The sequence below is a fragment of the Pistacia vera genome, unplaced genomic scaffold (assembly GCF_008641045.1).
Source record: "Pistacia vera cultivar Batoury unplaced genomic scaffold, PisVer_v2 Contig890, whole genome shotgun sequence".
Lineage (NCBI taxonomy): Eukaryota > Viridiplantae > Streptophyta > Magnoliopsida > Sapindales > Anacardiaceae > Pistacia > Pistacia vera.
Window position 1 is genome coordinate 422578 of NW_022196768.1, and position 27200 is coordinate 449777.

General features: G+C 32.9%; 2 protein-coding genes and 1 pseudogene across 2 annotated transcripts; all 3 read right to left on the bottom strand.

Moving 5' to 3' along the window:
* Nucleotides 1-897: 897 nt before the first annotated feature.
* Nucleotides 898-3696, bottom strand: LOC116119470 (serine/threonine-protein kinase SAPK1-like). The gene is given in 9 exon segments (XM_031405416.1): nucleotides 898-1369; nucleotides 1651-1749; nucleotides 1842-1946; nucleotides 2092-2184; nucleotides 2394-2486; nucleotides 2564-2617; nucleotides 2702-2803; nucleotides 3453-3527; nucleotides 3631-3696. Coding segments are annotated over 8 exon segments (873 nt in total). The 5' UTR covers nucleotides 3501-3527; nucleotides 3631-3696; the 3' UTR covers nucleotides 898-1090.
* Nucleotides 3697-12563: 8867 nt separating this feature from the next.
* LOC116119469 lies at nucleotides 12564-15506 on the bottom strand (annotated as a pseudogene).
* A 7845-nt stretch (nucleotides 15507-23351) lies between these two features.
* Nucleotides 23352-26880, bottom strand: LOC116119492 (lanC-like protein GCL1). Its single transcript, XM_031405438.1, is given in 7 exon segments — nucleotides 23352-23693; nucleotides 23815-24285; nucleotides 25587-25626; nucleotides 25628-25654; nucleotides 25656-25694; nucleotides 26383-26585; nucleotides 26659-26880. Coding segments are annotated over 7 exon segments (1287 nt in total). The 5' UTR covers nucleotides 26824-26880.
* Between the last annotated feature and the right edge of the window lie 320 nt (nucleotides 26881-27200).

A 27200-nucleotide genomic window follows, 5' to 3' on the forward strand; every position in this document is an offset into this window, starting at 1 on the left:
TAAGCATAATGTCATATATACACCTAAACGTTATTTACATAATTTAAATATAAACTTATAATAGAATGTTAAACTTTAAGTTGACCCTTCAATGCTACGAATATAACGTTTTTCTACTGATAAGTGATGTAATACATTAATACAGAAAAATATAGATATTTAAATTAATAAAAAAAGTGCATAGTGAAAAAGGATACCAATAACCCTAAAGGATTGGATTGACAGTCAAGGAGGTTTGCTCCCTTCCTTAAATTTCTGGATTCAAAATCACATACCACAATAACATTGTGACTTATTTAGTCATTTGAGTTGAACTTGTAAGGTATTCAAAAGACTTCGGAGATCAGTTGAAGTGTGCGCAAGCTAGCCCAAAAAAAAAAGATAATAATTTATAAATATCTTAATTAATTACATACACATGGCAAAATAGTGTGATGTTGATTGCGTTTGGAAACACATTAAGCACCCAAATAAATAAAATTTAAGTTGCTATCACTATTAATTATTAATTAATTAACCCCCACTTAACAACCAAAAGAGCAACTAGTTATTGGCGTGGATTTTATATTTATCAATAAGGGCAATTTGACTCTATCCACTCGTGTAGTTTTATATATTATACCGTTTTATTTTCCTATGCCGTTTGATTTATGCTGTTAGTGACATATTTCTAATTTATTACTTTATTTTGTGTCATACATTGAAATTACGCAGCATCTACTGGGATTCTTCCCTTTATCTACTAAACGAAACAACAATTATTTTGTAATTAAAGAGAGAAATAAATTATGAGAAGAAACAAGTCACAAATCCTTGAAAATTTTTAAAAGTTACAAACCTACCAAGTAATTAAGAAGAGCACAACATCTTGATATTCCTAACACACAAAGGAAAAAGGAAGAAGAAGCAAGAAAGTTTACATAAGAAAAGAAAAATCAACATCACATGGATCGATCACCAATCAAAACACACAAGAAGATTAGGTTATCATCTTCTGCTTTTTGAAGAAGCAGAGATTGATTAGACATTGTTTGGATGATGATTTAAAAGTAAATTAGTGTGCAAGGAATATATAATTTGTCATGAAGAATTACAATGCACAGACAAAATCGCCACTGGTCTCTATATCATCAATGTCAGCATCGTCTAAATCATCCAGATCCATACTCCCTCCAATATATAACCCACCAACTTTATTAGCACCCTCTCCTGCTTTGCGTGCCTCTTGAATTATAGCTAATATTTCTTCTACGCTTTGAGATTGCTTGTCTTCTTCATCATTTTCCATTTTACCTTCATCTTCCATAAATTCTATCGGCAAGTTCTTTAAGAACCATGGGTGCTTTTTTATTTCTGGAATGGTTATTCTCTGCTAAAAAGTTAACCCCGTCAAATTAAAATACAAGGAAAATAAACAATGCATATTGCAAAATATTTAGCAACAAATATATTAACATGTACCCAATAGCATATGACATCAAAAAAAATTATGTATAATTCCATAAGATAAAGAGTATTGTTACATAGATGTGTCGTCATATTAATGTTAATTGAGAAATAATCTACTTTGCTTCAATCTCATAATGTCACATTAATTTATATAAGTTAGTTTTGTATAATTAAATATTATTGTGAATTAAATATAAGTACCTTTTCGGGGTTAGCCACAAAAATCCGAGATAGAAGATGTTTGCACTCCATGGAAACTCTTACATAATCTGGTATTGAGTAGTGGACACTGAGAATCCGCTGCCATAAGCCAACGTTTTTCCATTAATCGACAACAAAAAAATAAATATTTTAGATTATCAAATGGTTTTAAAAGTTAGTAATTAACTAACCTGAATTGTTTTTCTGAAGTTTCTTGGGTCCTCTGGATCTTCAAAAGGATAAGCTCCAACCAACATCACATATAGCGTCACACCACAAGACCAAACATCTGCAATCTATAATCCCCAAATAATCAACTACTTATCATTCATTTAACTAGGTGGCTGGATTAGAACAAAAAGGTAGGTTCAACTTAATTAGATAACGTCATTAAGAATTATCAGATTGACATAATTATTAATATTTATAATAATTAATTACCTTCCCATCATACTCTTTTCTAGACAAGACCTCAGGTGCAATGTAGGCTGGTGTGCCAACAGTAGATTTTGGCTGCGAGTGCAAAACAGATGACTACAAATACCAAGTTTAATCGTTAGTGATAAAAGTGCATAATTTTATTGATAATTAACTTGTGGGAATCACTATGTTACCCGTTGAGCAATGTTAATGGTCCATAATAACCGTTGAATCATTTTGAGGATATGAATCTAACAGTTATTATAGGTAAGTAACATTACTGGTGGGTGGGAGCAACCTAATTGGTAAGTTATTTAAATTACTTTGGATTAGCCAAAATCACATATTTTGAGGCGGGGTGCGGTGCTTCCATCCAACAGTGTGTTTTCCAACTTAAGATCTCTATGGCAAATTTGCTGCAACCAAAAATATGTAAACAATTAATTCAGTTCAATAAACAGATTGAATAATTTTATATGATTTAGTTACTTACCATTGAGTGACAGTAGCTAACTCCAGATATAAGTTGTTGAAAGAAATATCTTGCCTGATAGAAACAAGAACTTAATCAACTATAAGATAAACTGATGAAATCAATTTTGGAAACAAACTAATAGTGTACAATATATACCTCATCTTCACTAAATCTGCCGGCAGTGCAAATCCTTTCGAAAAGTTCTCCTCCAGCTGCATATTCCATGACTATGGCTAGATGAGTAGGTGTTAGAAAAACCTGCGTCCAACAATCCCAGATATATATTCAAGGGCAGAGGAATTGGACTCCAATCAAATTATGAAGAGAATATTTGTAAGTTTAAGCATTTTGAAGCCAACTATATATATCTTCAGGAACTACGAAATGATCGCTACCTAATATATGATACAATAAACCACTCTTATTCTACATCCTGGTGTTTGTTGTCGACAAAAGACTAGTTGATTTCAGCCCCTGTCTTGTTGCCAAGACGAGGAAATCTTGTTAACTAAGAAACTTTAATCTCACCTCTTTTGCATAGTCAACTCACAATTAACTAAACTAGAAAGCAATACACTCAGTTTGAGTTTTTCATATTTAGAGTGTTTTGACCGTATACGTTAGTAAAGAGTAAGTGATGACAGAAAAACGATGAGCTAAAATCTGTGAAGTAGAAAACTGATAGCAACAAAGCAGAGGGGGAAGAAGGTCCTGAAACAAGTTGAATTGTGAAACAAATGGTTGATTAAATTCTCTGAAAGCTTCTGTTTTTTGTTAGACGGCGAGGTTATATTTTCTTGATTGGAGCCCTACACGAGACGCCATGATAACACATATTCAATGATACAGTTCTGAATTTTGCTAACAAACAATGTGAAAAACAAAGTGGGAGAACAAGTCAACATACTTCCTTAAATCTTATAATATTGGAATGCTTCAAGGAGCGATGGTTCATAATCTCCCTCTGTACATGCTCATCAATCTGCCCAAACCAAAACAATATAATCCACCCTCATCATAACAAAAATCTGAAACGTATAAGTACCCAGATGAAAAAACGTATAAAATAAAGCTGTAACTTATACCTTCAGGCCTCTCTCAATATACTTGACAGCATAGAGTTCGCCACTCCATTTGTCTCTCACCAGCTCAGACTGAATATGACCATATCCCTCACACTCAAAGCATTTTATACCCTTGCTTTCTTTTCATAATCTCTCAAATTTTTTTCAAGAAGCTCCCTGACCAGTTTGATCAAAAACTTTTTCACAAAGGGTTGTTTTCCCTTTTTACCCTCACTCGGTTTTCTAATATTCTTCTTCAAGAACTTTGCAAAGTTTTCAGCAAGTAAAGCATACTCATCATCATCAATGTTACTTGAATCAACATAAGCAGGGGATTTAGAGATTACCTCATGTTTCAGCACAAGTCCTTACCTGATTTCTTATCCCATTTTAGGCTTAGCTCCAAGGTTTGCAGGATCAATCAATTCATTCAGCGCATCTCATCGAGGTCATGACATTCTTCAATAGAGGTGACCTTGGACATGAATCTCTTGGTAAAGAGCATAGCACTTTCCTGACAAGTTTAGCATCAAATATATTTTACCCAAAGCAAAACATTCATTTGTAACATCCACAATCTTCCACGAAAATCAGCGATAGTTTCTCATCATGCAAACAAGATTTTATAGTCGTATTAATCTTCTCAGCCTAGTCTTTTTCACAATGTCTGTTCCTTCATTTTTTACTTGGAGTCTATCCCATGCATCCTTAGTTGTTTCACAGTTTGCTATATTTTTCATTTGATTAATACAACAGCATTAAAAATAGCATGAAGAGCTTTTGAATGAAATTAGACTCTTCTAACTTAGTTAGTCATTGATCTATGGCTTTTCCCTTGCTCCACTTGCTTCTTCAACTTTAGGTTCTTTCCAACCAACAATACAAGCCCTCCAAGCCCTCTCATCAATGGATTTCAAAAAAGCACACATCCTAGGTCTCCAAAAAGCATAATTGGTTCCTCTAACAAGGGTGGTCTATTGGTAGACCCTCCTACTAAACAAAATCATAGTAAACAAAATAACAATGGTCGTCACACAGGATTGATGTGGTCACACAGAACACAGATGTGGTCCACCAAGGTCTGTAGAGAGAAAATTGTAAAAAAAAAAAAAAAAAAAAAAAGGCAAAAAAAAAAAGCAAAAAAGCAACAGCCACCAAATCAAGATTTAAGCACAAAAAAACAATCAAGGATTACTAAAATAACTCTTTAGAACATGATCTAATGCCAATTAAAGTTTTAAACCCTTATCATGTTGATTAAAACTTATGCGGAATTAAGATTACTTGTTCACGTTGTGCTTAATGAGTTGCTAAACTAATTATTAAACATAAACCATCCACGACATAAAATAAAGCACACAACTCAATTTTACATGACTCGGCAACATGCCTACATCCATGGGACCAAGTTAGAAGAAGCTAATCCACTATGAATAATATGTGTTCAATTACAAAGACAAGAATAAGTATCAATTGTAAAAACTCTCTGTTTGGACAACACTTCAATCTTCGCTCTTTGGTTGAACCTCAAATCTTCATAGTCAAGCTCTCCTCCACGGGACCACCAGGTCGCACTTGAGCTCCTCTCAAGTTTCAACAATGACGAATTACTTCGGCGGCAGCAGCTCGAACACGTCCAGATCTCAACATGGAACAACGTTCAAAATCAACTTATGCAGTAAGAGATAAAACACGGAATTCAAAGCCTACCAAAGCATATTGGAAACTACAAAAACTAAACAACCTCAAAGAAAATATCAGAGAATAATGGAGGTAAATATATGGTTCCTTTTTAAAAAGTCACAATAATAAAGGATTATTTTTACTTGAGTGACTTTGAAAGGATAAACAAGAAACCAAACCTGTTTTGGAAAGGATTTGAGATCCTAGACTCTTTTATAGGAAAGAATTCTTTAATCTATAATCTCCTTATAAAAAAAAAATTCTTAAAATCATAATCTTCTTTAGGAAAAAGGATTTTTGAAATGATAATTAAATAAAATCTCTTCCAGCTACATAATATATAATGTCCAAAAAAACTTTTCATAACTAGAATATAATCACATTTAATTAAGGCAGGTTCGATGAATGAATTTTAATTAAGAAGTGTTGTTGATCATACGATTTAATGTAAACACCTTTAAAATGAAACTAAATAGATTGTGCACCAATCCGAATGAATAAGTTGACAAAACAAAATACTTACACATGTCAATCTCCTCATTCGTCCATCCCTCTAAATCTATTACTAATTAATTAAAGAACCAAAATGCGAGTCACAATAAGCCAAGTAATCCCCCATCAAACAGTGAAGATCGAGTAACATTGTTAATTAATGAGGTATATATATTTTTTAAATAGGAATTAATTCTGAGGTCAAGACATATACAAAACACAATCACAGACAAACGAATACACCCCACCAGTTTGGTTAGATTTATTTTCTTGGGTGGTGTTATTGCGTGTGTTTGTCAAAAGTGCATGTAAGTGTGGCTAATTAATATAATCCATCACTATGAGACTTGAAAGCAACACAATCTTGAGATTGAAATTGGTGATTTTAGGAATATATAAGTGATAGCCATTGATGTGACAATGTTTTGTCCCATTACAAATTCTTCTTTAAGAATCGCATTAAAATGAATTTAAAAAACAGCATCTCTCAATGGATGATTAGAAAATCAATTTTTATCATTAAGCATAATGTCATATATACACCTAAACGTTATTTACTAATTTAAATATAAACTTATAATAGAAGTTAAACTTTAAGTTGACCCTTCAATGCTACGAATAACGTTTTTCTACTGATAAGTGATGTAATACTTAATACAGAAAAATATAGATATTTAAATTAATAAAAAAGTGCATAGTGAAAAAGGATACCAATAACCTAAAGGATTGGATTGACAGTCAAGGAGGTTTGCTCCCTTCCTTAAATTTCTGGATTCAAAATCACATACACAAACATTGTGACTTATTAGTCATTTGAGTTGAACTTGTAAGGTATTCAAAAGACTTCGGAGATCAGTTGAAGTGTGCGCAAGCTAGCCCAAAAAAAAAGATAATAATTTATAAATATCTAATTAATTACATACACATGACAAAATAGTGTGATGTTGATTGCGTTTGGAAACACATTAAGCACCCAAAAAATAATATTTAAGTTGCTATCACTAAATTATAATTAATTAACCCCCACTTAACAACCAAAAGAGCAACTAGTTATTGGCGTGGATTTTATATTATCATAAGGGCAATTTGATCTATCCACTCGTGTAGTTTTATAATATACCGTTTTATTGTCCTTGCCGTTTGATTTATGCGTTAGTGACATATTTCTAATATTACTTTATTTTGTGTCATACATTGAAATTACGCAGCATCTACTGGGATTCTTCCCTTTATCTGCGTAAACGAAACACAATATTTTGTAATTAAAGAGAGAAATAAATTATGAGAAGAAACAAGTCACAAATCTTGAAAATTTTTAAAAGTTACAAACCTACCAAGTAATTAAGAAGACACAACATCTTGAATTCCTAACACACAAAGGAAAAAGGAAGAAGAAGCAAGAAAGTTACATAAGAAAGAAAAATCAACATCACATGGATCGATCACCAATCAAAACACACAAGAAGATTAGGTTATCATCTCCTGCTTTTTGAAGAAGCAGAGTGATTAGACATTGTTTGGATGATGATTAAAAGTAAATTAGTGTGCAAGGAATATATAATTTGTCATGAAGAATTACAATGCACAGACAAAACGCCACTGGTCTCTATATCATCAATGTCAGCATCGTCTAAATCATCCAGATCCATACTCCTCCAATATAACCCACAACTATTTAAAGACCTCATATGCATCAGACTTCTCTCTTAAAAAATCAACCCATGTATATCTAGAATAGTCATCTACACAAACAAAAACATATCTTTTCCCTCCTAAACTCTTAGGTTGCATAGGACTCATTAGATCCATATGGAGAAGTTCTAAAACACCAAAGCTAGTTAAACGAGATAAAGGTTTGTGAGGACTCTTAGTCTGCTTACCTTGTTGGCATGGGCCACACACTTTACCTTTGGGATACTCTAGTTTAGGTACTCATTTGACAACATCCTTTTTGGAGAGTTTCATAAGATCCTTGAAGTTCATATGCCCAAGTTTCTTTTGCCAAAGATCCACACCATCAGTTTTGGAGCTTAAAAAGGAAACTTTGTTAGACAATAAATAGTAATTATCATTAGACCTCTTTCCCTCAAGCAAAGAAGTACCATCACCATTCAACACTTGACACATATTCTTTGAAAATTTCACAATACAACCTTTATCACAAATTTGACTAATGCTTATAAGATTTGCTTTAAGTCCTTCAACATAAAACACATCATTCAGCATTGGGAAGCCAGGAATGATAATAAAACCTTTTCCAAGAATCTTACCTCTTTTGCCATCTCTATAAGTTACATGACCAACTTCCCCAAATTCAAGATTAGTCAAAAAAGATTTGTTACCTATCATGTGTCTTGAACAACCACTATTAAAGAACCATTGGTCATTTTGAAAAGCAAGAAATGATGTATGAGTAACAAGACAGTGAACACCTAACTTAGGTCTCCACACTTTTCTGTTATTGGAAAAATTATTCAGATATGGTGACTTTAAAGAAGAAAACTCATGATTTCCAATGCATCTTTTTAAGTATGAAATTCATTTAAAGCAATTTGGTCTGATGTGTCCTTTCTTGTGAAAAAAATGACATATTGGTATGAACTTTTTTACCTTCGAAATTTTCTCACACGGTTTAGCAACAACTTTTGGAACTGATTCAAATGCTTTAATGAAGGTGGTCACATTGGGTTTGGAGGTGCTCGCACCAGGAAAAAATCCCAGATCTGCTTTATCACCGAAAGTCTTCCCTTATGCAAGGACTTCATCCAGCTTGTATGAACCTACATTTGACCGCTCAACAATGGCCTTAGCCTCAATTAGTTCATTTGAAGCTTGATTTAACAAAATTTCCTTGTTAGACAAATTAGAAAATAAGACTTTAAACTTGTCATTCAAAATTTTCTTATATTCTATCAAGATGTGTTTTTCATATTCAAGAGATTTAATCTTCTTGATAGCCTTTAACCATGACTCATACATCTTGTCATAAGCCTCCTGTTGCTCTTTGTAGACATCACATGAGCCATCCGAGGATACACTGTCACTGTCCTCTTGGTTCACCGTAAAGGCCAGGTAATTTTCATCTTCATTAGAGTCATCACCTCCAATTTCACTGTCGTCACTCTCACCTAGGATGGTAGCCATAGCTTTACCCTTTTTCTTCAGAGTGTTGGCACACTCAACTGAATATGACCATATCCCTCACACTCAAAGCATTTTATACCCTTGCTTTTCTTTCATAATCTCTCAAATTTTTTTCAAGAAGCCTCCCTGACCAGTTTGATCATAAAACTTTTTCACAAAGGGTTGTTTTCCCTTTTTACCCTCACTCGTTTTTCTAATATTCTTCTTCAGAACTTTGCAAAGTTTTCAGCAAGTAAAGCATACTCCATCATCAATGTTACTTGAATCAACATAAGCAGGGGATTTAGAGATTACCTCATGTTTCAGCACAAGTCCTTTACCTGATTTCTTATCCCATCGTTTAGGCTTAGCTCCAGGTTTGCAAGGATCCAATCAATTCATTCAGCTGCATCTCATCGAGGTCATGACATTCTTCAATAGAGTGACCTTGGACATGAATCTCTTGGGTAAAGACATAGCACTTTCCTGACAGTTTAGCATCAATATATATTTACCCAAAGCAAAACATTCATTTGTAACATCACACAATCTTCCACGAAAATCAGCGATAGTTTCATCATCATGCATAACAAGATTTTCATAGTCAGTTATTAATCTTCTCAGCCTAGTCTTTTCACAATGTCTGTTCCTTCATTTTTACTTGGAGTCTATCCCATGCATCCTTAGTTGTTCACAGTTTGCTATATTTTTCATTTGATTAATACTAACAGCATTAAAAATAGCATGAAGAGCTTTTGAAGAAATTAGACTCTTCTAACTCAGCTTAGTCCATTGATCTATGGCTTTTCCTTGCTTCCACTTGCTTCTTCAACTTTAGGTTCTTTCCAACCAACAATACAAGCCCTCCAAGCCCTCTCATCAATGGATTTCAAAAAAGCACACATCCTAGGTCTCCAAAAAGCATAATTGGTTCCCTCTAACAAGGGTGGTCTATTGGTAGACCCTCCTTCACTAACAAACTCATAGTAAACAAAATAACAATGGTCGTCACACAGGATTGATGTGGTCACACAGAACACAGATGTGGTCACACAGGTCTGTAGAGAGAAAATTGTAAAAAAAAAAAAAAAAAAAAGGCAAAAAAAAAAAGCAAAAAAGCAACAGCCACCAAATCAAGATTTAAGCACAAAAAAACAATCAAGGATCTACTAAAATAACTCTTTAGAACATGATCTAATGCCAATTAAAAGTTTTAAACCCTTATCATGTTGATTAAAACTTATGCGGAATTAAGATTCTTGTTCACGTTGTGCTTAATGAGTTGCTAACTAATTATTAAACATATAAACCATCCACGACATAAATAAAGCACACAACTCAATTTTAACATCTCGGCAACATGCCTACATCCATGGACCAAGTCTAGAAGAAGCTAATCCACTATGAAATAATTATTGTTCAATTACAAAGACAAGAATAGTATCAATTGTAAAAACTCTCTGTTTGGACAACACTTCAATCTTCGCTCTTGGTGAACCTCAATCTTCATAGTCAAGCTTCTCCTCCACGGGACCACCAGGTCGCACTTGACTCCTCTAAGTTTCAACAATGACGAATTACTTCGGCGGCAGCAGCTCGAACCGTCCAATCTCAACATGACAACGTTCCAAAATCAACTTATGCATAAGAATAAAACACGGTAATTCAAAGCCTACCAAAGATATGGAAACCTACAAAAACTAAACAACCTCAAAGAAAATATTCAGAGAATAATGGAGGTAAATATATGGCTTCCTTTTAAAAAAGTCACAATAATAAAGATTATTTTTACTTGAGTGACTTTGAAAGGATAACAAGAAACCAAACCTTTTTTGGAAAGGATTCTTGAGATCCTAGACTCTTTTATAGGAAAGAATTCTTTAATCTATAATCTCCTTATAAAAAAAAAATTCTTAAAATCATAATCTTCTTTAGGAAAAAGGATTTTTGAAATGTAATTAAATAAAATCTCTTCCAGCTTACATAATATATAATGTCCATAAAACTTTTCATAACTAGAAATATAATCACATTTAATTAAGGCAGGTTCTAATGAATGAATTTTAATAAAACGTGTTGTGATCACTACGATTTAATTGTAAACACCTTTAAAATGAAACTAAATATGTGCACCAATCCGAATAATAAGTTGACAAAAACAAATCCTTACACATGTCAATCTCCTCATTCGTCCATCCCTCTAAATCTATTACTAATTAATTAAGAACCAAAATGCGATCACAATAAGCCAAGTCTTAATCCCCCATCAAACAGTGAAGATCGAGATAACATTGTTAATTAATGAGGTATATATATTTTTTTAAATAGGAATTTAATTCCTGAGGTCAAGACTAATACAAAACACAATCACAGACCAAACGAATACACCCCACCAGTTTGGTTAGATATTTTCTTGGGTGGTTGTTATTGCGTGTGTTTGTCAAAAGTGCATGTAAGGTGGCTAATTAATATAATCCATCACTATGAGACTTGAAAGCAACACAATCTTGAGATTAAATTGGCTGATTTTAGGAATATATAGTGATAGCCATTGATGTGACAATGTTTTGTCCCATTTACAAATTCTTCTTTAGAATCGCATTAAAATGAATTTAAAATCACATGCATCTCTCAATGATGATTAGAAAATCATTTATCATTAACATAATGTCATATATACACCTAAACGTTATTTACATAATTTAAATTAACTTATAATAGAATGTTAAACTTTAAGTTGACCCTTCAATGCTACGAATATAACGTTTTTCTACTGATAAGTGATGTATACATTAATACAGAAAAATATAGATATTTAAATTAATAAAAAAGTGCATAGTGAAAAAGGTACCAATAACCCTAAAGGATTGGATTGACAGTCAGGAGTTTGCTCCCTTCCTTAAATTTCTGGATTCAAAATCACATACCACAATAACATTGTGACTTATTTAGTCATTTGAGTTGAACTTGTAAGGTATTCAAAAGACTTCGGAGATCAGTTGAAGTGTGCGCAGCTAGCCCAAAAAAAAAGATAATAATTTATAATATCTTAATTAATTACATACACATGAACAAATAGTGTGATGTTGATTGCGTTTGGAAACACATTAAGCACCCAAATAAATAATTTTAAGTTGCTATCACTATTAATTATTAATTAATTAACCCCCACTTAACACCAAAGAGCAAATGTTATTGGCGTGGATTTTAATTTATCAATAAGGGCAATTTGACTCTATCCACTCGTGTAGTTTATATATTATACCGTTTTATTGTCCTATGCCGTTTGATTTATGCTGTTAGTGACATATTTCTAATTTATACTTATTTTGTGTCATACATTGAAATTACGCAGCATCTACTGGGATTCTTCCCTTTATCTGCGTAAACGAAACAACAATTATTTTGTAATTAAGAAGAAATAAATTATGAGAAGAAACAAGTCACAAATCCTTGAAAATTTTTAAAGTTACAAACCTACCAAGTAATTAAGAAGAACACACATCTTGATATTCCTAACACACAAAGGAAAAAGGAAAGAAGCAAGAAAGTTTACATAAGAAAGAAAAATCAACATCACATGGATCGATCACCAATCAAAACACACAAGAAGATTAGGTATCATCTCCTGCTTTTTGAAGAAGCAGAGTTGATTAGACATTGTTTGGATGATGATTTAAAAGTAAATTAGTGTGCAAGGAATATATAATTTGTCATGAAGAATTACAATGCACAGACAAAATCGCCACTGGTCTCTATATCATCAATGTCAGCATCGTCTAATCATCCAGATCCATACTCCCTCCAATATATAACCCACCAACTTTATTAGCACCCTCTCCTGCTTTGCGTGCCTGAATGATTATAGCTAATATTTCTTCTACGCTTTGAGATTGCTTGTCTTCTTCATCATTTTCCATTTTACCTTCATCTTCCATAAATTCTATCGGCAAGTTCTTTAAGAACCATGGGTGCTTTTTATTTCTGGAATGGTTATTCTCTGCTAAAAAGTTAACCCCGTCAAATTAAAATACAAGGAAATAAACAATGCATATTGCAAAATATTTAGCAACAAAATATTAACATGTACCAATAGCATATGACATCAAAAAAAATTATGTATAATTCCATAAGATAAAGAGTATTGTTACATAGATGTGTCGTCATATTAATGTTAATTGAGAAATAATCTACTTTGCTTCAACTCATAATGTCACATTAATTTATATAAGTTAGTTTTGTATAATTAATATTATTGTGAATTAAATATAAGTACCTTTTCGGGGTTAGCCACAAAAATCCGAGATAGAAGATGTTTGCACTCCATGGAAACTCTTACATAATCTGGTATTGAGTAGTGGACACTGAGAATCCGCTGCCATAAGCCAACGTTTTTCCATTATCGACAACAAAAAAATAAATATTTTAGATTATCAAATGGTTTTAAAAGTTAGTATAACTAACCTGAATTGTTTTTCTGAAGTTTCTTGGGTCCTCTGGATCTTCAAAAGGATAAGCCCTCACCACATCACATATAGCGTCACACCACAAGACCAAACATCTGCAATCTATAATCCCCAAATAATCAACTACTTATCATTCATTTAACTAGGTGGCTGGATTAGAACAAAAAGGTAGGTTCAACTTAATTAGATAACGTCATTAAGAAGTATCAGATTGACATAATTATTAATATTTATAATAATTAATTACCTTCCCATCATACTCTTTTCTAGACAAGACCTCAGGTGCAATGTAGGCTGGTGTGCCAACCGTAGATTTTGGCTGCGAGTGCAAAACAGATGACTAAAAACCAAGTTTAATCGTTAGTGATAAAAGTAATTATTTTATTGATAATTAACTGTGGAATCACTATGTTACCCGTTGAGCAATGTTAATGGTCCATAATAACCGTTGAATCATTTTGAGGATATGAATCTAAACGTTATTATAGGTAAGTAACATTACTGGTGGGTGGGAGCAACCTAATTGGTAAGTTATTTAAATTACTTTGGAGTAGCCAAAACATATTTTGAGGCGGGGTGGCGTGCTTCCATCCAGTGTGTTTTCCAACTTAGATTCTATGGCAAATTTGCTGCAACCAAAATATGTAAACAATTATTTAGTTCATTAACAGATGAATAATTTTATATGATTTAGTTACTTACCATTGAGTGACAGTAGCTAACTCCAGATATAAGTTGTTGAAAGAATATCTTGCCTGATAGAAACAAGAACTTATCAACTATAAGATAAACTGATGAAATCAATTTTGGAAACAAACTAATAGTGTACAATATATACCTCATCTTCACTAAATCTGCCGGCAGTGCAAATCCTTTCGAAAAGTTCTCCCCAGCTGCATATTCCATGACTATGGCTAAGGAGTAGGTGTTAGAAAAACCTGCGTCCACAATCCCAGATATATATTCAGGGCAGAGGAATTGGACTCCAATCAAATTATGAAGAGAATATTTGTAAGTTTAAGCATTTTGAAGCCAACTATATATATCTTCAGGAACTACGAAATGACCGCTACCTAATAATGATACAATAACCACTCTTATTCTACATCCTGGTGTTTGTTGTCGACAAAAGACTAGTTGATTCACGCCCGTCTGTTGCCAAGACAAGGAAATCTTGTTATCTAAAAACTTTAATCTCACCTCTTTTGCATGTCAACTCACATAACTAAACTAGAAAGCAATACACTCAGTTTGAGTATTTCATATTTAGAGTGTTTTGACCGTACACGTTAGTTAGAGTAAGTGATGACAGAAAAACGATGAGCTAAAATCTGTGAAGTAGAAACTATAGCAACAAAGCAGAGGGGGAAGAAGGTCCTGAAACAAGTTGAATTGTGAAACAAATGGTTGATTAAATTCTCTGAAAGCTTCTGTTTTTTGTTAGACAGCGAGGTTATATTTTCTTGATTGGAGCCCTACACGAGACCATGAACACATATTCAATGACAGTTCTGAATTTTGATAACAAACAATGTGAAAAACAAATGGGAGAACAAGTCAACATACTTCCTTAAATCTTAAATATTGGAATGCTTCAAGGAGCGATGGTTCAAATCTCCCTCTGTACATGCTCATCATCTGCCCAAACCAAACAATATAATCCACCCTCATCATAAACAAATCTGAAACGTATAAGTACCCGATGAAAAAACGTATAAATAAAGCTGTAACTTATACCTTCAGGCCTCTCTCAATATACTTGACAGCATAGAGTTCGCCACTCCATTTGTCTCCACCAGCTTGGCAACACCAAGTTCCCGGAACCATATCTTTCAATATCTCATAACGCTCCATATCTTCCTTCAAATTATAGAAAAAAGCAACCTCTATCTTTCTTCTTCTTTTTGAATATGTTTATTTATCTTCTCTTCTGGTGTTCAATATTAGGTATGGCTAGTTTGCGTTGAGAATCTCCATGGATTTAAGAGCCACGAATGTAAAAGCTGTAAAGTTTGGTGGGCTAGAGGTTGAGGTGAATGGAGTGTCAACGAAGAGAGACAGGAAGAGCAGACATTACACGTGGCTAAAATCTAGAGGTTGGAATGGCAACAAGTTGCAACCGACGTGGTTGCTTTATAGCTTATCCCCTCGTTTAGGCTGCATGCCAATACTCGCTTTATTTCAGCGACAGCTTTCCAATGCATTTGTAATTAATAATCCTAATATTTTTAGTAATACCATTTATACAAACAATTGTTATAAACATTTACGTATAAAATGTGATAAAAAATAAATGGAAGAGTGTGCATTAGTTTATACATAAATATTTGTAACAATTATTTGTATATCTGGTATTATTATATTTACATATAATATCTTCCAACATTTATGTTAAGGTACATACCTTTTCCAATATTTCATTTCTACAAACCTCCATTCTTTCTAGAAATCTTTTTTTGACAAATAGGACATCCAAACCAGCTTGTACATATCTCAACCAATCACTAAGATCCATTAAACTTTACAAGTCCAAACGACCAGATAAACTACAATGTTATTTTGATAGCAAATCTTAATGATTGAATGCAAGAACTCAAGAAGAAAACAAACCTCCTTGACCGTCAAGTCAACACTTTGGAGTTCTTCTAGACATCTTTCATTGAGCATTAGATCATAATCCATAAATACCCTATTATTGTTATAGTCATTAAAAGGTCGTTAATTATTCAATGTTATAATGTTATTAAGCAGTTATTATGAGAAGAATATCCTATATTTTGTAAGAGTTGTATCATTTTTATGAAAAAAGTATATAGAGTCGATATTATTGTCAATAAATATTAATGCTTTTATGTTTGATGATGTTACTAAACCGACCATTAAATCTATTTTAATTGTAATACAAATTGAATACTTGCACCAATTTCACAGTATTATGGGTTGTTTGGGTGGTTCATTATAGACCATGAAGAAATGTATTAATTCAATTGTCATCAATGTTTTAAAAAATTATTAAAAAAATTATTTTAAGAAATTTTATATTAATTTTTCTTTTCAATTAATACACTCCTCCACACATAGAGTTCTTAATTACTCAAGAGAACTTTAATGATCTTTCAACAAATTAGGTGATAGTGAAATTTAACGATCTCTTGGGGTCCATATGGTTTTGAGTAATTAATTAAGAATTAATTTTGCTTTTCTTGCTTGGATCATGATAGAGAACAATTAAAATATTTTAAAAATTAAGATTCATTCAAATAAAACTATTATATAAAAAAAAATACTAAAAGAATTATTAATGTGAATGGTATGCATAAACAATAATTTCTAGAATTTTCAAGGTAATTTTATTCATCTCCTATTATATCACCACACCCTTGAACTCCACTTAAAGTACAAATATCAATTGAATTAATCTTCTTTATATATATATTTATTAGAGAAATACTAGATGTACAAAGACTCTTACAAAGATTATAACCAATTATGTCAAACTATAATTAATTATGCTATTTCATTTCTTTGAAAAAAAGAGCTCCCAATAAAATATAACTTAATAGGAACACATATTGTTGGTATAGTTTTTAATGAGTTACCTTTCTTGTGAAAGAGGTTTTTAACAAATTTCTTAAATTTTAGAAGAGATATAATATTTATTAATGATTTATAGAAATTAAATAAGAAAAAAATAAAAATAAAAATAAAAAGAAGAAGATGAAGAAGTCAATGAAATAGAAATGTAGCTTAGTGGGTGATATTGATACTCTCAAGGAGTGGGTGTGGTTTTAGGTGAGAAGAATACAAAAATTCTTCAGATTACGAGGAGAAGAAGATAAGTGACAGGGGGTAGAACAGAAACAATGACGTGGACGGTAGGGAGGAGTTGACAGAAATTGATTGGCAATTTAAGGATGGTCCAGCATCACGTGATTGGACACTCTTTCATCTTTTCCCCCAATCAGACGACGTAGTTATCATTAATCATCACATCACACTTGTCTCTCCGACAACTCCTTTTCCTTTTAATTTATTAGTCTAAAGTCTAAACTTTTCTTCTTCTCTATTTTTATTTTTATTTATTTTTTTATGGGATTATCGAACTTAACTTCCTAATCCTTCTTGTATTTTAATTATTTCATTTCCCATGTGATCCGGCTGCATGCTATTCTTCTTCGATTTATTGGTTTAATGAAAATTGGGTTTTAATAGAGTAGATCCCATTTATCATTCAATTTAATTTAGTTAAGTGAATCCGTATATTATCTTATTAAATGAAAATTATGTACATGTGATTCATTGTAACTTATACAATTCCTTACCTTGAATTGTTGAAACAACAGCAAAAAAACACATAATAATAATTAAAAAAAAGTATAAAAAAATACGCTATTTACTTTGATTTGTTCAAGTTAAAAAACTATATTCAGCATTCAAATAGAGAATTTTTATTAAGTATCAGAATTCTGCAACACAAACAAAACTGTAATTCACTCTTACTCTCTATTCTTTTTTTCTTTTTAGTATAAGTTTCTTACTATTACATAATATAATATATATAATAAAAAACCTAATCTCATTTGAACTTACTCAATTTAAATTGGCCTAGGCCCAAATATTAGCAACACGAATAATATTAAATGTTTGTATACACCCTATCTAATATGAATAATATTAAATGTTTGTTTCTACTAATATTATTATATTCTATTAATGGCCCTTTTCTCATTTAGTAAGGACTCCTATGAAGGGAAATAAGTGATTTTAAACAATATTTTCCTTTCATAATGCTTTCCTTCGTGGAATTCTAACCTAAAGAAGACTGTTGCCTAAACATGTACGTTAGCTGTGCAATAAAAAGTGTTTTAGGTTAAATATTTAAGGTTACATCTTCTTTTCTCCTTTTACGAGTTCCCGACTTGAGAGAATTTAACATTATTCCTATAATCTATAGAAAATAGTGTCTTTGATTCTCATTTTAAGAGTTCAAACTAAATAGATGATTCATACCCTCACAAAATTTCAACATCAACCCATTTTTCATTCCATCAAAGAAAATTGAATTTTTATATATTTAAACCATTTAATAAAGGAGGTTTTATATATGACATTATGACATATAACTCTCACTTGAAGAGGGATTGACATAAGAAAATTATCTTGTTTGGTATCTTGTATTAGATGGTGGGTGCCTATGCCAGCAATAAGATAGCTTTGTTTGGACATTTCTACACGAGTGTTAATTAGATTTTCAGATTTTTAACAATTGAAGCCGCCTGGGTTTTGAGCCATTAATTCCTTTTGGTATGCCGTGTTATCAAAGTAATTATTTGTAAGGGAGAACGAAATTTCCCACCCAAGGTTTGGCCTAAGTCATTTGCCACCCAAAAAATCCGTCCATTAACTTTAACTAAAAAGGACATAATGGTAAATTCAAAAAACTATATAAGGGTAATTATGTTATTTTATTCCCTATACATAAACTTAGGGAGGGAAAAAAACAGAAACCCTAACTTCAAACCCTTTTACATTTCTTCCCTACCCCACCACCCCAAAATCCTCCACCCCCAATTTTCTTTCATACCTAGAAGACTAAAAATCAAGTAGCAATTAACTTCCATCCTTTGTTTTGTTATAGTGTTGTTATTTGGGATAATGACTTGCGTTTTGTGTATTAAATTGTTGGGGAAATTCATGGGATCGGAGAAGGGATGGTGACAATGGAATCGCACCAAATTCGTGTCGATTTGGCCAGATGCAATTCAACTAAACTCACACTCGGCCAGGTGCGATTCTGGCCGAATTGCACTAGGCTGGTTGCAATTCCGACCAATTGGTGAGCTTGGAGCCAAAATGGGTACATGATGGTGATGTCATTACCACAGTCAAAACGAGGGGAAATTCTACTGAATTCAGTCATAATTGAACCTAGCCTAGTGCGATTAAGGCCAAATTGCACTTGGTTAGGTGTGATTCAGCCTAAATCGCATCCGGTCAGATGTGGCTTGATGGAAGAAAGAGGCGGTGGAGATCCCCATTCTCTATGACGATCTCAACAGTCTCTACCTCTTTCACATGTGGGTTGTCGAATGTGAAGAAAACATAAATTGAGCTTGTGGATTTGTTGGGTTTCGGGAGCTTTTTTATTTGTTTATGGGCTGTTTAAATGTGAAGCAAATCTGAATTTTTATTTTTATTTGAATTAAATTTTGAGTTGAGGAATGATTTAAGGATTTTTAAGTTGGGAGGTGAAGATATTAAAGATTATGTTCTTCTTAAATTTTTTTTTTTTCAAGAGGGAGGTGAAGACTTTTAAGTTGGCCAAAATCACACTCAATGATTCTGATTGATTAGCACTCGACTAGGTGTGATTCGGTCAGGTAGCATCTGGCTAGGTGTGAATCGACAGAAATCGATGGGTGCGATTCATGCCAACTATTTTTTTTTTTTTAGTTTTTAAATTTTTTATAATTTTTTTGCAGTTTGGGTATGGATCTTCATTTGGATTCAAATGGTAAAGGGTGTTTTTATCTTTATATTGATTATACCATGTCAATGAATAGATTTCACTAACGGATCTTAAAGGTGGGCGGAAAAGTGTCTTTTTGAAACTTTTCAGGTGGGAAAATGACTTAGGGCAAACCTTGGGTGGGAAATTGTGGTTCTCCCTATTTATAATAATACCTTCTTACTATTTGCAAAATAATTATTCTACACCACACATTTTGGTTGGGTTCTACTATATTTGATGAAATTGTAATTCTTTTGATACTTAACGTCCATTGAATTGTTACGAATTAATAATAGAGTGGAATTGATATTGTATCTTTTTTGGTATATAAATTTAATAATTATAAAAGATTGATAATTTCCCATTATCACTCAATATTGAAATCCATCGTTTTCACCGCATTTTAATTGAAAACTTTGGCTTAAATAATGCATCTAAAACTCATGCCCAAATTGAAGAGAGGTTGATCTTTGGTTGATTGATCTAGTTTGATCGTTTTTATTTAGGGTTGGGGTTCCATGAGAACAGTCAACTTCGAAAGTACGATATTGAATTGAGAGAAAATGTACATATTAAATGAAACACTAGTACTTAAATAACTATATAGATGATAGAGCATGTGGGTGGACTAAAAGTGGTGGAGACTTTTTTAATTATTCACTAATTGAATATGCGTTACTTCTAAGCATTTCCTTTATTGTATCTTGCACTTTTCAAACTTAAAAAAAAAAAAAAAAAAAAAAAATGAGTGTCAACTTCTTGTGCGGGGAATGTGAAACCCCCTTACTAAAAGAGAGGAACAAAATTAAAAAATAAAATAATAATAATAATACTTACAAACTTTGTTTATAAATCATATATAATTTTAATTATTGTTGAGTGAGTTTATCTCGGTTCTTCCCCATGAAATCGTTTAATATTAAATTCATCCGCTTCATTTAAAAAGTAATCCTTATAATTATCAAAAACCTTTTTTACAAAATTATAAAAGAACCTTAATAGCTGGTATTTAATACTTTCTAAACAAAACATATAATTTTATATTAAGTGATCTCATAAGGAGGAAAATGAAATAAACCTGTTTCAAGTTCAACTTTAAAAAAAAAAAAAATTCCAATTAGGGATCTTATATTGAAATTTGAAAGAACTAATTAAAATGATATTCTTGAATCATGAAAGAGGCCTTCTCAATTTCTCTAACTTTGAATATGATATAAGTATCTTCATGGCTAGAACTATAGGACAAAACCAAGTTAAAACAAATAAATTACAATGATTTAGTTTGTATTTTAGTGATCGGGGATTTTGGCCAACTCACTATACACTTGTGCGAGTCACTGCCACTAACAAACTATCCATCCCTAAAATTGACATCGTCTTTTTCAACCCCATCATTGTGTCTCTCAATGGCTTTGATTGACTTGTGATAAATAAATAATACACAACATCTATCAATTGCTTTGATAATGGAGTTATACTATTTGGATTTTACTTGTATGATTTGATGCCCCCATTATCTTCAACTTTGCCATCAGATTTAGACTGCTTGCTTTTTTTTTCTATCTTCTAATAAGACATCTTTTGCACCTTCCGCCTCATGTTCAATATTTTACCATTTTATGTAAAGTCACTCAAATAATGCAAAGGAAGAAATTATGATCATTTAGAGGTTTGGGAAAATTCTGCTATATATAGATTGTGTAATGCCTTTTACCAATTCATTTAAAGACATTCAATGTATGCATTTTTCTTTCTTTTTATCAATCTAACAATCAATAATGAATGGTTTTATTACTTTTAATGGATGGATGAGAATAGAGGTTTGATAAATGTAATGTGAATAAGAGGTTTAGCATACCTTTCAAGAGGGAAGATGATGCCTAATTTATTAGACAGAGTACCGAATAAGATAGGATAGGACAAGTCGATGGCCAAATTTTAGCTTATATAACTAATATGTTGATATGAGCCATTCAATGAGAGCCAACCTCATGATGTTTAAGCAATCTTTTAATTAATTGATATACAAAATATCGAAGAAATATTTACTCCTAAATAAATAAGATGAAAGAGATGATCTCGTCTTTCTAGTCTTGATAACGATATTTAATTATGAATAAATGAAAATATCTTTAAAACAATTGCTTTGTTATTATGAATCCAATATCATGATTTGACAAAAAGTGTAGTATTTGTCCAAAGAAATAGCCAAACTGAGTTGGAAACGAAATTTCCTGCATGCCAAGGATTCAATCAACCAATTCAGATCAACAACTTTTCATTTGATTGAAACTAATACGATTGACACACCTTCGACTTCGACGACCCAATAAAACTACTAACAAATGTACAACAACAGAAAATTAAAATGCAGCACAGAATTAATGATTGTTTTAAAGCATTTATTAAATTTAAACAAGAATTGCCCATGGACATGTGATATGGAGTTAGTTTTATATTTCAATGAAAATAAAAGATTAAACTAGTGGAACTATTAGTTGGAATTTACAAGATAATAAGGTTAAACTAAATAAAACAATATAATAAATGGGTGATTATGAGATGATGTTTTCCAGTGCTGGGATTGGCTGAATCATAATAGTAATTACGCAAAAACTTAGAATACTAGGTGCTTGACATTGTGGTGTGGAACATAGATTATAAGATACAAACCTCTTCTTCACTATCACCAACCTTTTAATTGAGTTGTCGCAGATGATATCAAGATTGACATAAGTCCAAATTAATTTTAGCAAGAGAAAAAAAAATTGGAATAAAGAATATTGAGATCCTATTAATAATGTGAGGCAATTTCCATCCGCTGTTGAAAAGGATTCATAAAATGCCCTGTGAACTACTTTACTCACCTATATATCTTGTTATTCACTTCCGGTGCGAGGGAAGGTTACTTTCACGATCAATCATTGGATCATAATCTGAAAATGGACTCTTGGATCACAGTCTTAGACCATGGTCTACGCAAAGGACAACATTACCCTTGTTTTCCGCCACAGTATTAACGTTAGAACTATAGTTAATTATCACTATTGAAGTAATATATCAGACCTCATTCTTGAAGTTCATGCAGCTCCCAAATTGACCAAAAACTCTCGTACAACATGATTTTGAGTGACCACATGATTAAACCTTGGAAATTTATTGCAAGGTTGCTTCTTACATACTCGAAACTTCGTGTTCATAATCAGGAACCAGCACCAACACCGGCGATGGGAACAGGCGACAATATCACCAATAATATCACTGTTCTATAGCAGCATTAAATAGTGGCATAATTAGAAGAAGCTACCCAGAGCTACCTAATCGCATAAGCAAGGGTTAGAAGATATGCATAAGCAAAGGTCGAGCTAGATCATCGTATTAAAAGTTGCACTTATATATACATATGTTAAAGAGTCACATTTCATTACACTAAAGACTATTATACTTCAGATTTAATTTATTTGAACCTAAAGTTCATATCCGGGGAACCTAGAGTTTGCAGGTGCAAGCAGATCAAACCAGAAGCATGCTGCACCAGCAAGTCCTTGGTAAAGGGAGAAGCCATGGTCAGCACCACGCCCATGGTCCGCTGTGAGTAGTTCCTGTGCATTATGATACAAGAAGCTTGCGAATGCCTTTGCCCTCTCCTCGTATATGCTCTCTCCTGTCAAACGATAGAGGGAAAGGAAAGCATACGCATTACCAGCAGCTCCATCTGCGAGTCCTACCTTCTTCACCAATCCATTCTTCCACACTACTTCCCCTGCTTCTATAGCAGCATTGCGAAACTCCCTATCACTTGGAAACACCTGCAGAATTAAAGAATCGTCCAGCAGTGTTAAGCCAATAGAATTCTGTCATACCAACATTTACTTCAAATCTTACATAAGCATAGACTACTAAAAAAAGTTAATATTGCAAACTGCTAACCTGAGATGCCTTGCAGAGGGTGATGGCTATGCCAGTTGCACCATGAGACCACTGGACCAACTTGTCTCTTGGGTTTCCCTCGCTTACCAGGTAATTACCACTATGAGGGAACCGATTACTCATCATATACCTTAAAGTTCCCTTAACATCCTCAGCATCTTCCTCAGAGAGGGGGAAGTGAAGTAGAACTTGCAAGATTCCCGCAAGACCATTGGCAGCACCCCAGTACCTTGTACCATGCCATCTGTACATCAAGGGGCAGGCTGTGTTGTCAGATGCCCCTGCTCTGCCCCCGGCTAACACAGCATCAACAATAGGCATGAGAAGCTCATTGGGCAGTGTCTCTGGTCCAAGATACTTGTTTATGAACAAAGCTGCCCATAAGAATCCAGCTCGCCCATACATGAGATCATACGACATTCCAAATCCGCCTTCTTCAGGTCCAACTGGGAGAGCCTTCTCCTGGGCTATCTATATAATCAATCAAATGGAACGTAAATAATAGAATATAGATGTTCCTTGTCCAAGTTTGAGAACTTTTGTAAGCTTCAGAGAATGAACAGTACAAAAGAACAAAAACATTTTGCTATCATCTAATGCACGTTATTTTGATCAAGAAAAATCCAAAATAAATTAGTATTCTTTTGGCCACTGCATCATTCCTCTTCACCACATGTACTAATGTGTTTTAGGTGTATACATATGGTTAAATGTGTTTATGCTCAATTAAAAAATGTAGCTTTCTTTATCCATATTTCTCGGTTAGCTCAACCAAATTCCAAAACAATGGGAACAGAAACCATAGAAAAGAAGATAAGGTTTGGTACCACAAGTGGAAAAGCCAAATAAATTCTCTTGTAAATTAAAGGAGTTTCTTTTTACAAGGTAGATAGTAATTATAAATCCAGTACAGCCTAGAACATTTCCAGGTAAATAATTCTAAAGTTGCCGTGCGACCCTGTAGCTAACTTTTGGTACCTCACCTCCATATAGATTCTATTTAATTCTTTTAATTTCATTTCTAAATTCCTTGCTTTCTATGATATATAAAACGGTATCCAATGAGAAATATATCAAATAAGTAGTTTATATATTAAATTATCAAGTTATCTTCACTTTTTTCTTTATTCCCGGCCATAGAATTTGAACCCTTTTCAACAAGGCAATACACTTTTCTTTATTGGAGTCTATAGGATTTGAAAACATATTTAACAAGTCTCATAATAGTCTATTTTGAAAACTATCCTTTCATATATAAAAAATTGCAAATGTATTGTTTGATATTTTGAAGAAGTATGAGAAAATTTTGTCGCAGCTCATGATCTTACAACTTTTTTATACAAATTTTTCATACACCAGAGTGACAGCTCAATTGGTCATTAGTAGTGGGTCTTGTCTGCCAAATGCGAGTTGCTAGGTCGAGTGTATGAAAAAATTGTAAAGGATAGTTTTATTTCTTTCAAACTTATTTTCGAAGGTGGGTAAAATGACTTGAAGATATTTTTGAGTTGAATGATAGTTGATATAAATCATATTTTAAGATACATAGTGAAGGCGTTTTTTTACATGTTTTTGGTTGTGTGAAGAGAAATAACATTTAAAACAAGAAAAGAGACAACCTAAACAAAAAATTGCTATAGGCAAGAAAGCATGGAGCAAGTAGTTTTCATATATTTTTTATTAGCACAATGTAATCAGAATTTTGTTTTCTTCTGTTTAGATAGGGATTGACAATGAGTAGTTGGTATTATAAAGAGAGATTGAAATAATACCTCAAGAAAGAGATTCAAGAAGAAGTCAGCCTTTGATGGTCCCCATGTAATTAGCCACCACTGCACCAAGTGCATAAATTCCCTCTACCGCATAAAAATGTCACGTGCCTGTATCAATATTACATTATCAATTACTTATTTCCTCCAATAAATTTAACAAGCAAATCTAAAAAGTACAGTTGGTGTAAACTTGCACCTAACTTATCTTTGAATCGCCCTCTTAATTACAAAAACGCCACTACATCAACCATACTTGATTCCGAATAAACTTAACCCAATTGCAAAAAAAAAAAAAATCTCAGTCTATATCTAATTTATTCCATTTACATGACCTTGCAACTCCACATATTCTTCCAAGATATTTCATCAAACAAAAAGACATAACGTACAACTGCATGCACAGTTCAATCATGCAAACAGTGACTTCTTTCACATGATACACTTTTCAGCTCAAACTTGTCCAAAAAAATATTAATTCAGTATATTTTTTATATGTATTTACATTTTACTATTAATCTCCTTCTACTACCCAGTATTGTTACTTGTATTCTTGCCAGTAACATAACAGGGGATATCACTTTGCTTTAAGATTTAGCAAAATTTGTCAACTTCATCAACAAATATCTAAATAGGAAAACAAAATGCTTATACAATTTACTAAAATTCATTTACATAATAGTTATTTTGTAACAATTATAGTGGTAGCATCATCTTATTATCATAAGAATTTAAAAAAAAAAAAAAATTTGCTTAATATTAATAAAATCTCCAATAAAATTATGGAAAATGCAATTACCTGCTAGAGGCACGTACGACAGAGGCACACGTGTCAACAACCTGAGCGGACAGTCGCAAGTCATTGTGGTTACCGGTTATCTCGTACGACCTGAAGCAGGTAAAACCAGTCCCCAACAGACCAGTATAAAGCGTCGGGTCTATGCCCGTACCCGCACCCGAACTCAGTTCAGCACCGCCTCTCCGCCACGTGACATCCACCACCTACACAAATCACGTTATCATCCACCGCCTCACCTACCCAAACTACCGCTTCAAGCAAAATTAGTCCTTTTACCTGTTGTTTGAGAGACAAGGCCGCTTTGAGACAAGTATCAGTTGAGAGAGACATATTGAGCGTGGGATCCATGGCGTTGGCCTTGGTAAGAAGCAAATCGAGGCGTTCGTTGTTGTTGTCTTCATGAGTTTCCTTAGAAGGAGAAGCGAACTGTACGGAAGACATGGTTTACACAGAGGTTTTTTGAGAAACGAGAGAGAAAGAGAGAGTTGCTTTATATGTAGGCAACGTGAGGGCTAGGCGGGTCCGCGGGTGAGAATGTTAAGAGTTAAGACATGAAGTGAGCGTGTTGAGTGGTGGTTTGGTTGATGTGGACGGTGAAATGCTAATGTACACGTGTTGAGTTAATGATTTTTGTACGAATAAATTAGTGCTGGTGGATTTGGAGATCGCCACTTACTTTTTCAGATTTGGATAGTTATAGCGTGTGGGCCGCGTCATTACCATGGTTTTTACTACGCCAATAGTTTAGTGATATTTTTTCATTCACAAATAATTTTTAAATATCATTTAAATAAGTAGATGGAGAATAAGTTTTTAAA